Source organism: Neoarius graeffei, chromosome 2 (assembly GCF_027579695.1).
Source record: "Neoarius graeffei isolate fNeoGra1 chromosome 2, fNeoGra1.pri, whole genome shotgun sequence".
Classification (NCBI taxonomy): Eukaryota; Metazoa; Chordata; class Actinopteri; order Siluriformes; family Ariidae; genus Neoarius; species Neoarius graeffei.
In genome coordinates this window covers 62813404-62828373 of record NC_083570.1, presented here as the reverse complement: position 1 = coordinate 62828373, position 14970 = coordinate 62813404, and the positions used below count along the sequence as shown (strand labels likewise).

The window sequence follows — 14970 nt, the reverse complement described above, 5'->3', positions numbered from 1 at the left end:
AATTTGTCAGATATTTGTTGATTTGGCATGGAATGACCCTACTATCAGTGCTCTTAAACACTGATTTCCCTTTTTTAAAAGAGAATTTTTAAATCAGTTAGCTGGGGAACCTCATGTTGTGCATTTGATATCATGTTCATGCTGCATTTTTTTTTATTCCGTTTGTAAACCTCTTTGCAAACTTCTTTAACACTATGAACACCAGCTCATGCAAATATTTATAGTCAGTGGTACATCATAAAGCAGGTACTATGGAAATTTATAAGACAGCTTATAATGTATCACGATTGCATCTTAAATTGTTATCATATTTACCAACTACTTATTCGGTTTTATGGGTGGATGGAGGCATCTCCGTGTATGCTCCAGGCACACTATCACATCCTCACAGGTTTGAGTGATGACTTCTCATTATGTTCCTCTTCACTGAGTGGCATCTTAATGCCAGAATGCACTTCGTCTAGCACATGCACACGCGCACACACGCACATGCACACACATCTCCAAAGGTAACAGATGTGTCAAAACTAAACTAACATAAATAACAATACAGCTAGCTCATTAAAAATGAAAGAAAGATCAATTGTGAGTGATTTGCCGGGACTGAAATCATTACGGCTAACAATAACAAATTAAACACACGAATTGAAGAGATACAGCTATAACAAACACAAATAAACAACAGAAGTGTACAATAAACATAAAACTTCCTCAAACTTGTCATTTTAAACACATTTCCTAATCAGTTACAACTAGTGATGTTTGCATGCACCACACACACAAAAGAAAGTGCTTCACTAACAATTGAGGTATTTCACCCACGTGACCAAGTCACGTGACGCAGCCATTTTGGACGGCATGCTTAAGTCCTTCAGTGCAAGGCGGTATGAGATGGTGGAGACCTTTGCACATTTTAACAAGAAAGTAAGCTGTGATTCGTGTTAAATTGGATCTGTCTTTTATCACAAACACTGTACCCAGCCTTGGTATGGAGCCCTGTTTATTTATTTCTGTGTCCCGTTTCTTTCTAGCCTCTGTTATTGCGTTTTATGTCTGATGTCTGCTACATGCAACCCTAGACAAATTAACACTGCCTTGTTTCACTGCTCAGATGGGTTAACAAACACTGACCCATTTACTTTTTGCTATATATTTTATCAAAATTGCGTTAACTGATAAACTAACCTGAAATGAAATGATCACTGCAAAGTCTGGAGTACTCTGTTGGCTCCCAATCCTGTCTCTTCACAGCTGCAATCCATTTGGCCCTCTTGTCTGGGTCAGTAGGAAACCGGTAGTGATGTGTCGGTCGCGAATGATCCGGTTCAAAGAGCCGGCTCTTTGAAGTGAACGACGGGAGCCGGCTCTTTGGTGGGAGCCGAGTTGGGGAGCCGAATTATTTTTTTGTCCTTAGGTGCCTCAGAGAGAGAGAGACTTTCACAAAAAAAGTTGCTGTCCGATTGCGTCTTTGTGTTGTCTATTACCATTCAAAGGAAAAAAAGTAGCATGGTGTACGCCTACTTTTTTTGGTTGGGGGGGTTGATGTCATTCACAGCTGCGAAAATACGAAAATTGGTGTAATGCTTAAAGCTGTGGAGCGCAGGGGAGAGGAGTCTGTGAGGCACCTGAGGAGGGGAAAATCAGCTGTGTATTTTATATTGGTAATATAACAGTTTTGCATTATGTTTGTGAGAAAATAATTTATTAATTGGTAAGTAAGTTTTATTTCTATAGCTAGAACATTGTTACACTGCTATACTTTACAAAGCTTTACAATGGCTACAAAAACAAAAATAAAATGGAAAACATCCTATTGACAAAATATAAATAATAATGTAATTAATTAACTAGTTAATTGCAGCAATTAAATCAAAAATAAAATCTCAGGAGCCGTTTGGGAGCCGAAAGAGCCGGCTCCTTATAGTAAAAAGAGCCAAAAGAGCCGGCTCCCGAAAAAGAGCCGAAATTCCCATCACTAGAAACCGGTAAAAGGAGCGTCCTGCACGCTGTCCCTGTCTGTTGTGGCAGCCCACAGCACAACAAGCAAACACCATGGTTATTTATAGAGTGCTTACTGACAAATTAATCTATTCTAGGTGTCTGTAACACGTTTTTTTTTCAAGCTGGTTCTCCCTCTCTGTCTGCAGCGTTAGTATGTAGCTTGACGTTCAAAATGGCGGACACCGGGGCGTCACGTGACCCTGTGACGTCAGGTGAAATACCTCAATAGCCCTTGTGTATCAACTCTTTTGTGTAACAGGGCTCTTCAAGCTATAAATGCAGATGAATGACACTGTGCTTTTGTCCCATTCCTTATCATCTACTGTCCAAACTGGTCCAAGTAAGATGCAAAACCTCAGCGATGTACAAGCCTCTGTTTTCCCATCAACCCCTCTGCACCTTATCAGGTGGGCTGCAGAGAGTGTTCACAGACCTGGAGGCTGACATGCACAATGAGCTTCTCATCAGGGAATCTCTGTCCCAAAGCTCGGCCTTACCAAAGCAAAGTAATTCCCATGATTGCTCTTTATCCTCATCGCAGAAGAGCTGGGTGACTTATGCAGCCAGTTCTCCTTATCTCAGACAAATGTGCAGCTCAGACTTGACATCTATCACATTTCTTGAAATGTCAGAACAGATATTGGAGTGGAGATATGTCAGAAAACCCCCCCCCCCACACACACACACACAAATGTACAGCTATTGACAAATAGAGGTGATAAGAGGGGATACTAGCACAAAAGATGTCTAACGTATATTCACTATTCACTACTCAAGGTAGTAACACTGCATTTCTTATGCAGAATGGCAATCGTTTACATAGCCATGTTGCCTGTGTGTTTTGGTAAGAGAATTTATTATAGAGAATGATCTTGCATTTGAACTTCGACGAGGTCATGTCACTTCAGTAAAAATCCTTGCTTTTCTTCCCCAAACGTAAGCCTTGTTCTAGAAACACAATCATACCAAATCTGGATATTTTCAGCTCAGTACATTGCTGTTTGCCTTTGATATTGGCTCAGATAGTGTTAAATTAACATTTATATTCTGAGAACCTTTTTCTAATCAGATAACATAATACTAGTGACAATCAAGCTTCAGATAATCTACATCATGTACAGGAAACAAAACAACTCAGTTTTAAGAAGCAAAGCAGGGAAGATGGTACAATCAACAACATGAAAAAGCTAGGTTTCTATTTACTGGCTCACTTCTACTCCAAATCAACAACTGACAGCCAGTTTAGATCATGCACATCAAGGCTATGTGTGGCCAAACAATAAAAAAGCAAACTACCCTGCACCACTCCAACTCAACTCCCAAAATGTGATGGGGAAACAAACATTGAAAGGCTTCATAAAGGCATACATACAGCCAATTACATAAATAAAATCCTAACCTTTACCCCCAGTTCAACCCATCAAATATCTAGATAATTCATCGCTGAGCCATTGTAGACTCCTAATAGTCTCTCCCCTCACCTCATGGGCATAATATCTCTCTCCTGCACAGCCTAAACGAGGATAATCGGACAGACGGCAGCTCTTGTCCGTTGCCAGATGACCAGCTAGCCCCATATGTGATTTCATTGGACTACGGTGTATGATTTCAGTTTTATTCACTGCTTAAAGCCTGGAGCCAAAGCTGCTGAAGATGTTGTCAACCCAACACAAGCACAGCGAACCAGACACTTCATTATACCCCAAACAATCCCTTCAGTATGATTTCCTCCTAGCCATAAAGGAGGGAGATTGCTGCTTTGAAATGCATAAAGTGTCATTTATGGGAAGGGGTTGCTACAGCTTCCCGCTACTGAATTTAATAATGTGTCTCTGTCAGTGAAAAACAGAAAATATGGCACAATGTTTCATTTATGGCCCTCTGAAGAGAAGGCGAACAATACGGCAACATTGTAAAGCCACGGAGGCTGACGTGCCCTTTGACCATAATGTCTGACTGTCAGTAAAAAATACAACAGCAATACCACTGTCACTTAGCAGCTGTTTTGCAATATTGGATCAATAGTTTGAGAAATGCTGACAAAACTGCCAATACTGACATTCAGCAGTCACGAACATGACTTACACTGTTGATTTCACCCAAGATTTCAAAATGAATTTCAACTGCTGCATTTATATTTTTTTATTATAACAATACAAGGTGTAGTATGTGTAGCTGTATGTACGATTATTTTTTAATAATGCAACAATCAAACTGTAAAGCTGCAAACATTCTGATGGGATGCTCTTCCACAGATGTTCAGAACAATATCTCATGGATTTGGTACACGCCTGGAAAGGTCAGGGCTGCTCTTACAGGGATACGTAAGAGGTGCTAACGCTAAAGAGCAATTCATCAGCTCTCTTTTAAATCCTTATCTCATCCTGCTTCCTGAATGAGATTTTCAAAAACTGACTGATAAAGCTTCCTGAGTTCATAACCAGCCATAGAATGGGCATTGACTGCTGATTGTATCTCGGGAATTACACATGCAAACTGTCCTATAAAAGATGAATAGGAGCTAAATAATATTGAAAATCAAGTGCATTGAACTATATAATGTAAAGTGTATTTGAAAAAGCATTCATCAAAGGAATACCCAGCAATCAGAGTGTTAAAACTGCAAAGAATATGCATGTGCAATGTACAGAATATTCACATATGAAATATACTGCTCGCTGTTACAGTGCTTGCTGCATTAGACAGGTGAGTCTTTGTTGAAATACAACACCAACTGCTTAAAAAGGGGAGTTTAGAGAAAAGGAACTAAGTTAATCTTCTTACAAGTCAGTCGATCAAACCTTTCTTGGAGTAACAGGTAATTAAGGCTAATACTATGTTCTTTCACTTCCTAACACCCACACACAGATGTTCCCACACCTCCAGTGCACTCTTAGGTGAGTTTCATACCTTGCTTATTTGGTAAAGTTTGTTTCAGTGTTACATTTTTTGAGTGTCTATCTCTTTCATTTGGTTCACTGTGCTGTCTTTTTGTGTTTCATCCCTGTAAGAATGTAAGGTGTCAGTGTGGAAGACGCCGTCCTCTACATGCTACACCGAGCCCACTCGCATCTGGATAAGGGAAATGGCACAGTGAGGATCCTCTTCTTGGACTTCTTGAGTGCCTTCAACACCATCCAGCCCCTACTGCTTCAGGACAAACTGAACAGGATGCAAGTGGACCCCTGCCTGGTCACCTGGATCTCCAGCTACCTCACTGACAGGCTACAGTACGTCAGGCTGAAGGACATCACGTCTGATGCTGTGATTAGCAGCACCGGAGCACCCCAGGGCACGGTGCTGGCCCCTCTTCTCTTCACCCTGTACACCGCGGACTTCTGCTACAACTCGGAGCTGTGTCACATTCAGAAGTTTGCCGATGACCCAGCCATCGTTGGGTGTATCAGTGACGACAGAGAGGAGGTGTATAGGAGCCTGGTGAGGGACTCTGCTGTGTGGTGCAACAGGAACCATCTGCAGTTCAACACCTCGAAGACCAAGGAGCTGGTCATTGACTTTGGGAGGTCCAGACCAAGGTCATGACCAGTTCTGATCGAGGGAGTCGAGGTGGAGGCTGTGGATTCCTACAAGTACCTCGGGCTGTGGCTGGACAGCAAGCTGGACTGGACTTGTAACACCAAACACTTATACAGGAAGGGACAGAGCAGGCTATACTTCCTTAGGAGGCTGCGGTCCTTTAACATCTGCAGGAAACTCCTGTGGATGTTCTATCAGTCTGTGGTTGCCAGTGTCCTGTTTTACACCGTGGTGTGCTGGGGGGGCAGCACATCCAAGAAGGACACATCCAGGCTGGACAAACTGATCAGGCGGGCCGGCTCTGTGGTCAGCATGAAGCTGGACTCTCTGGTGACGGTGGCAAAGAAGAGGTCTATGGACATCATGGACGATGCCAGTCACCCTCTGCACACCATCATCAGCAACCAGAGAAGCCTGTTCAGTGACAGAATGCTCCTTCCCAAGTGCAGGATGAACAGACTCAAAAACTCCTTTGTCCCTCATGCTATCAGACTGTACAACTCCTCTCTGGGGGGTAGGAGGGGTAACAGGAGGACAGAGGATGGGAAGGAGCAGTAGCCTAGCCTAACAATAAGCAATACCGGACAATGTGCAATATAAAGTGCAATATCTCTCCTGCCGCCGCCCCCCCTTTTCTCCTCCCCCCCTCCTTCCCCATATCTTATTCTTTTTATATTTGTATATGTAAATAATTTATTTTAATTTATCTAGAAATTTTCTCTATTTATTTTCTCTGTTTATCTGTAATGATGCTGCTGGAATCTTAATTTCCCTGAGGGAACCCTCCCAAAGGGATCAATAAAGTTTTATCTAATCTAAAGAGTGTAACAATTGCACACTGCGCATACGCATCCATCCATTATCTGTAGCTGCTAATCCTGTTCTACAGGGTCGCAGGCAAGCTGGAGCCTATCCCAGCTGACTATGGGCAAGAAGCGGGGTACACCCTGGACAAGTCGCCAGGTTATCGCAGGGCTGACAGAGAGACAACCAACCATTCACACTCACATTCACACTTACGGTCAATTTAGAGTCACCACTTAACCTAACCTGCATGTCTTTGGACTGTGGGGGAAACCGGAGCACCCGGAGGAAACCCATGCAGACACGGGGAGAACATGCAACCTCCACACAGAAAGGCCCTCGCCGGCCACTGGGCTCGAACCCAGGACCTTCTTGCTGTGAGGCGACAGTGCTAACCACTACACCACCGTGCCGCCCCATGTGCATACACGTATTCCTAAAATGGCTGGCGAGTGTATACAATTCGGTTCACCATTCAAAATAAATGGAATAGACTAAAGAAATAGCTTTCAGACATGTTTATGCTTATTACAGAGGGAAAGTGCATTCGTATTTTAAAATATACTCCAGGTTGTCCCCCTTTCCTCGCCTTCTTTGGCCATTGGTCCCATATGTGATGTAGATGTGATGCACCTCCGAGTTGTCGAAAAGAGTATTAAGACCACTGAGCTCTAGTGCCGGGCCATTTCCGGGAAATAAGAGTTTTGGTCATGGTGACAACATGTGTATGTCAGCCTCGGTTTGGAGGTTTCATTTTCGAAAACTGTAAGAGGTCAGAGTAGAATAATATAAAGTACAGACACTTGGTATATTTTACTTCTGTGATTTTTAAATTGCTCATTTTTGGATTACGCTTCATTTTTGTGGCCACTGCCTTATAGAGTGTGTATATTTATATAAGGCCCTCGCCGGCCGTTGAGCTCAAACCCAGAACCTTCTTGCTGTGAGGCGACAGTGCGAACCACTACACCACAATGCCTTATTATTATTATTATTATTATTATAAACTCAAGTTCCTTATTGTTTCTGATTGTGACACCCCAAATACTTTGTAAGCCCCTCCCACTGGAATACATCATCTCATCTCATCTCATTATCTCTAGCCGCTTTATCCTTCTACAGGGTCGCAGGCAAGCTGGAGCCTATCCCAGCTGACTACAGGCGAAAGGCGGGGTACACCCTGGACAAGTCGCCAGGTCATCACAGGGCCGACACATAGACACAGACAACCATTCACACCTACGGTCAATTTAGAGTCACCAGTTAACCTAACCTGCATGTCTTTGGACTGTGGGGGAAACCGGAGTACCCGGAGGAAACCCACGCGGACACGGGGAGAACATGCAAACTCCACGCAGAAAGGCCCTTGCCGGCCCCGGGGCTCGAACCCAGGACCTTCTTGCTGTGAGGCGACAGCGCTAACCACTACACCACCGTGCCGCCCGGAATACATCATATTACAGCAATCTGTTTCTCCATGTAGGAGACCAGGAACTGTAATCCGATACTGTTGTAAATGTGTTACACTGCTCCCTCTGCACCCCTTCCTAGCATATTTATAACTTTTTCATACACAATAGCTATGAAATGTACAGAAGAACATGGTATTGCTGACCAGACCAAATATACCTTTCATAAACTATTTTGTAAAAAAGTTTTAGATAGATAGATAGATAGATAGATAGATAGATAGATAGATAGATAGATAGATAGATAGATAGATAGATAGTAAGTATATATAAATTATTTACTGTATGCACATGGTATCAGAAAACAATTTTATTTATAAGCAGTAGCCACATGTACCCATAGGGTACCTATATTTTTCCCCAATCTTTAACTGCTCAGTTTCAGTGTCCACTGTAGCCTCAGATTCCCCTTCTTGGCTGTTGAAAGCGTAACCCGATGTAATCTCCTGCTGTTGTAGCCCATCTGTCTCAAGGTTCGACATGTCGTGTGCTCTGAGATGCTTTTTCTGCTCATCACAGTTGTATAGAGTAGTTACTTGAATTACTAGAGCCTTCCTGGCAGCTCAAACCAATCATTGATGTCTGAACTCTCTCATTAACAAGGTGTTTCCACCCTCATTACTGCCACTCACTGGCTGTTTTTTTTTCCTCACACCACTTTGTGTAAACCCTATAGTGATTTATGCCAGGAGATCAGCAGTTTCTGATATACGCAAACCAGTCCATCTGGCACCAACAGCCATGCCACGATGAAATTCACTGAGATCACAATTTTCCACATTCTGATGTTTGGTGTGAACATTAACTGAAGCTCTTGACCTGTAGCTGCATGATTTTATGCACTGTGGTGCTGTCACATGATTGGCTGAATAGATAATTGCATGAATGTGTAAGTGTACAGGAGCCCTGTGATGACCTGGCAACTTGTCCAGGGTGTACCCCGCCTTTCGCCCGTAGTCAGCTGGGATAGGCTCCAGCTTGCCTGCAACCCTGTAGAACAGGATAAAGCGGCTACAGATAATGAGATGAGATGAGATTTTATTGTGCATAGCCATTGCTGTTATACAAATTCAAATCACCAAATTCATTCATTCATTAATTCATTCATTCGTACCAAATTGTGTCTATGTCTAAATGTTCCCTGATTAGACATTAATTTGGCATTTTAGTTTTGGACACTTCTTATTAGTTTTCATAAAGTTTGTTTTACCTTTACAGGTCACGCAAGTGCATCTACTGTATATTAAAGAAGTTAATAGTATAGTTAAGGCAGTGCAGTGGTTAGCACTGTGGTCTCACAGTAAGAAGGTTCTGAGTCTGAACCTTCTGGCCCACTGGGGCCTTTCTGTATGGAGTTTTCAGGTTCTCCCAGTGCCTCCAAGTGTGTGGGTTTTCTCTGGGTGCTCTGGTTTCCTCCCACAGTCCAAAGACATGCAGATTTGGTCAACTGGCTGCTCTAAATTGGCCATAGGTGTGAATGTGAGTGTGAATGGTTGTTTGTCTCTGTTAGCCCTGTGATAGATTGGTGACCTGGCCAGGGTGTACCACACCTCTCGCATGAAGTCAGCTGGGATTGGCTCCAGCTTTCCCCGTGACCCTGCTGGATAAGTGGCATATATATTGCATAGATGGATGGATGGTTATTAATTACTAGTTAATAACATGTACAAGTCAATCAAACGATTTCTAATGCTTGTACCTGCATTTGTGAAGATTTTTTTTAACACATTTCTATGTTCATTGTTCATGGATAATAAAATATCCCTTAAATTCATTTAATCCATTTAACCAAGACCAGATTTAATGTGCATTGATCTGTGTGCAGCAGAAAAAAAATGCATTATGTTCTGTGGAGAGAAGTAGTCTTTATTTTTTCATGCTTCATTTCCCAGAGAAATGTGCAGAACATTTGAGTGTTAATCATTCTCTGTGTTCATACTGTTGCAAATCTGTGAGCCTTTATTGGATAGCAGAGTTCATTCAAATGGCATTAGAGCTGAAAATACAACTTTTGAACAAGAAACTACATTTACACAAGCACTCAGTCTATCGTATGTCATCCAGATGTGGAAATGTTTTATTGCCAGTAATCAGCAGAACTCTGGTTCTTGGATGATAACTGTGAATCGTGTTAAAGGCAGATCCAGTTGTTTGGTTCGCACCCAAGTTCAAGTAGAGTGTCCACATCTTTCAAAATTACCCAAAATAAAGATTGATGATGGTTGACACCAAACAAGATAAATGTGAGAAATGTGTTGGTGTTAATATAAATGGTTCTTCAAGAGTTCTTTGTTTGGATAACAGCTTTTCTAAGAAACTCACTGATTGTATATAAAATCTTTAAGGACAGTTGATGGTTAATAAAGAGTGTGGATGCACTGCATAGTTTCCATTTTACAACTGTGAATTTGCTCATATCTCATGAAAAAACCTGGCATTTAGTTAATAAGTTAAACTACATCAGCTAAAAAATGTGTTAAGAAGCAAGACTGAGAGCCAGTGCTCTGAAGATTTCATCTCATCTCATCTCATTATCTGTAGCCGCTTTATCCTGTTCTACAGGGTCGCAGGCAAGCTGACCCAGCTGACTACGGGCGAAAGGCGGGGTACACCCTGGACAAGTCGCCAAGTCATCACAGGGCTGACGCATAGACACAGACAACCATTCTCACTCACATTCACACCTACGGTCAATTTAGAGTCACCAGTTAACCTAACCTGCATGTCTTTGGACTGTGGGGGAAACCGGAGCACCCGGAGGAAACCCACGCGGACACGGGGAGAACATGCAAACTCCGCACAGAAAGGCTCTCGCCGGCCACGGGGCTCGAACCCGAACCTTCTTGCTGTGAGGCAACAGTGCTAACCACTACACCATCGTGCCGCCCACTCTGAAGATTTGATGAATCATATAGACTACTGCAAATAGACTCCTCTGGAAGCCAGACTGAACATCACACTGGTGATATTAAAAGAGAAATCTTGATTATATAAGCCACTGCAACAGATGAGCTGTATGAGGTGAAGGGAGAGAGGGGTGGGTTTACGCAAATATTTCTGCCTCTACTCATTTGCTTCTTCTTCAACTGAAAGAAGCATCAATGGCAAATCAAGAGGATATATGCAAACCCACCCAACATTTTATTCAAAGAAAGAAATAGAACAAGTTCCTGAGTAGGATCACTGAGAGGAAAAAAAAATGTTTTCAACGCTCAAGTGCAAGTGTGTCTCTCTCCCTCGCTTTGTACCTCTACATTATATATGATACAACTAGTTCACTGTAATCTCATGGCTGGAGACAAGAGATCAATCAAGTCAGGCATTCTTCTTTTTTCCCTCTCCTTTGTTCTCTCCTATCAATTTTAATGGCTGAGGACCATCATTCAGAAAATAATGTAATGGGACAAGAAGATGGATGGGAACATTTGTAGCATAGAGGCAGGAGATAGCACCAGGATGCCAGGAGGGGTGACCAGAGCTGAGAAGGGTGCAGAGGCCTCAGGCCATTCTTCACACACACATGATCTTTCAGAGCACCACACACACACACACAATGGGGTGACCCATGCAGAAAATTCCCCAGTAGTGATGAAATCCATTTGTCAAACATGCGTTCACACCTGTCCTTTTCCACATGGTAGGAAAGGCATATCCACAAGAATGCACATCTCTTCCTCTTTCCTTTGCCATCTGAGCTTATTATTACAGACTGTGCCACTGTAGCCAGTGATCCTATAGGGGGCACTAACCAACAGACTTTTCTGACATCTCACACACGAATGCTTGCACAAAACTCTCCCTTTAAAACTCTTCCTACACCATGTGGATGCTGTAACTCAGCAGTAACTCACAAGTCCAAAAACCACCCAAGCACGAAACACACACACACAGGAATAGTAAATGAATGTGATAAACAGACAAAAAATAATTCAGAAGCCTATCATATTATGCTCAGCAGTGTGTGTCAGCTTCTCATCTCTAGTCTCTCTAATTAGGCCAAAAAAGACACACACCAGTGAGTTTAACTCCTCCCAGATGCTGAGCGACACTCTCATGTGAAGTGTGCTGCCAGATGTAAATGCATGACAAGCGCAACGGGAAGAGAGGGATACAGAATAAAAAAAAAATCCTGCTTTTAACAACCATTCTGGTGATAGTGTTGAGGGTGGAAAATGATGAACAACAATTAAGAAGCTTCCAAAATATATACATATTAGCAATGTTATCTACTAATTATTATAGATACAGAGTGGATATAGTTGTACAGTATGTTTCACAGAGAGAGAGAGAGAGAGAGACAGAGAATCTGGTCAATTGAATGATGGCCAGGTAGCTGATCTTGAACCAGCATTACACACATCTTATTTGTTGGAAATACAATGGAAGCTTGGTTTCTGAGAGAAGAAAACACAGTAGAAGAGAGAGATGGAAATTCTTTATAATCACAGTACCACAGTTTTAGCATGGAGCTCCTCCAGTCCTTGAAAAACATTGCATGATCTGCTTGGTTATCATATTACTGATGGCTATTACTGGCTGCTGGTCATACGGTCAGCTACACACACACACACACACACACACACACACACAATAATCCAAGAACTAAAACAAATCAGAAATTAAAACACATATTATTTTAAGGGAAAAGCACCAAAAGGTTTTATTTCACATGGAAAAATGTTCCAGTCAATATAAAATTTTATGAACATTACTTGTAATTTTTGTTTAATCGAACACTGGAAACAATAGAGTGGTTTAATTTGCTGCATTTCCTTTTAGCTGTTAATATTCTTCATTAACACCTCACTGCTCACTGACACACACTCTCTTTCTCTCTTTCTCTCTCTCTCTCTCTCGGTGAGAAGATGCCAGGTGCTGATGTGGCAGCAGTCCCCTGTAGAGCACAAGGTTTTGGTAGTGTATGGAGAGTCAGACATGTCCTTATCTAGCACTACTGGGTCAACTCACACCTCATGCACCAGGACACACCACTGTGCCTCTGGCATTCACCAAATTCAGCTCACATAGAAGAAGCTTTGTTGTCTGAGGCTGAAATTGTTGAGAACACAATCCAACACCTTTTCTGCTTTCCATAACTCAAACTAACAAACAGCAATCAATGAGAAGCCAGAGAAACATTATAGGCAGTACTTTCTAATCCAGTGTTTCACTGTTTAAAGAAGAAAATTTGTTAAATGGGGCAAATGTGTGTTTCAGTCACTTTTAGTATCCAGCTCTGGCCACATGACATCTGTGAAACTTTCCATGGCTGAAATCTGAGCTACGAGATGACACATGATCTTCTCTAAGGGATCAGTGTTTTCCGGCTCTGAAACAATGCTCAGCCCTTCATTGAAACCCAAATCCATCGGAGTATGGTAGCAATTAACCAAGCTGATATGTCTTTGTGTACAAAGTGAGACATTGCACATCTAATTCAAGCTCCGGATTTGAAAGAAGTGCTAATGAGTCAGTAATTATACCATTCTGAATGCAGGATTGATGGATTGATGGAGATAGATAGGAATGGCTTAAGAACAGTTCACACACATTAACTCTGCAGTATTAACACTGTAGGTGGCACTTAGAATCACCTCAGTAGTGATTCCTCTCAGGCATAAAATGAGGATGCATACTTTTTTTTTTTTAAAAAAGGAACAAAACACTTAAAATCAGTCTTGTACTTTTTCTCATACTCACTGCAGTATATTTTACATCTTATAAGTTTATACTGTATATACTCCAGAAATTCAGGATGAGGGAAAAATTACTTTGTAATATGCATATTCAGTATATTTAATAAAACAAATTCTGTGGTCCTTAGCAAAACCATGGCACATGTTCTGAGGTCAGACTAAAATCCTTGAGAATCATACTTGAATTGCTCATATGTATGCACTAACCCCAAACTGTCAGAAGAATTGGGTCTCTTCCATTCATGCGTTGGTTCAGCACAGGTGTTTGGATAGGATCTCTGCTATCTCACCAGGGACCTTTTCCTTGGCAAGAACAAATGATCACACTTCCTCTCTAACAGAGGAGGCACACACGCACACTCTCTCACACTTCTCCATCATATTTTCCTCTTGTCGTTCTGTTATTATTTCCTTCCTCACATTGACCATAGTTGTACCAAATATAACCCTTTTTCTTTGGGTTTGCTTTTTCATGCCAGTGTAAATGACAGCATTCTGGCTGCAAATTTCTCTCTTTCTCTCAAAGTCTCTCTCTCTCTCTCTCACTCACACACACATTTTGGTGTAGCAGTGCTCTCTCCTCCATCCTACCTGTGAAATTTCATAAAGCAGTTTGTAATGCTCCTCTCTCTTCTGCAGCGAGCACAGATTGCAGCCCATCCTCGCCGTCACGCGTTCACAGGAGCTCTCTCTCTCCCCAGAATCAGTCGGGGGGTCACCCTCCAGGAACACACACCGTCTCTCATCAGTCTGCCCTGAGCACTTCTACCACACACACACACACACACACACTATGCACAGAGAGCGCCGGTCAGCAGTGCATGGCACAAGCACACCAGCGTGGTGTGTGTGTGTGTGTGTGTGTGTGAGATGCGATCACAGCAGCAGTAGTAGCAGCAGCAGCAGCCGAAGCGATGTCAGTCTCCTACTTCTCTCCCCCCTCTCCTTCACTAACCCCCCCCTCCCACACACACACAGATCCACGCTGTGGCTCCTGGTCACATACACAGACACTCCCCCTTCTCTCTCACAGCCTCTGCACATGTCTGGTTCATGAATAATGATGAAGGACCTGACGCATATGTATCAGGGGAGGTGTGGTCTGGAGAGTGGGAGGATTCAGCAGCCCGTGTGGAGCTCCTCACACTCATTAAGGCTCTGCCACTGTAAAGACAATGAGTCTCCTTTGTGTTAGTATCAGAGGGACTGAACATGCTGTATTAACATCCATTAGAGAGAATACGAATCAAGAGGTCTCTAATAAAGCCAGTGTTCATTTTATTTGCAATAAAATTTATTATGTACACTCTGGAGCACTCATTTAGAATAACCCTTAAAGGAAAGATGCTTCTGAGATTGTTAGAAAATGAAGAATTGGAAAATTGATTGGACCATTAGGTCAACCTACATGAGCCATCATGGATAACAAGAAAATCCTAACTGGCAGAGAGGGAGGAAAACAA

At 42.3% G+C, this 14970-nt stretch overlaps 1 protein-coding gene across 1 annotated transcript in view; it reads right to left on the bottom strand.

Annotated features, from left to right (window-relative positions):
• Positions 1-14394, bottom strand: part of pdzrn4 (PDZ domain containing ring finger 4) — a 120392-nt gene extending 105998 nt beyond the window's left edge. The window contains exon 1 of the mRNA XM_060914629.1: positions 14099-14394. Within this exon, the coding sequence (XP_060770612.1) occupies positions 14099-14167 (69 nt within the window). The 5' untranslated portion in view covers positions 14168-14394. The remainder of the gene's footprint in view (positions 1-14098) is intronic.
• Positions 14395-14970: the final 576 nt, after the last annotated feature.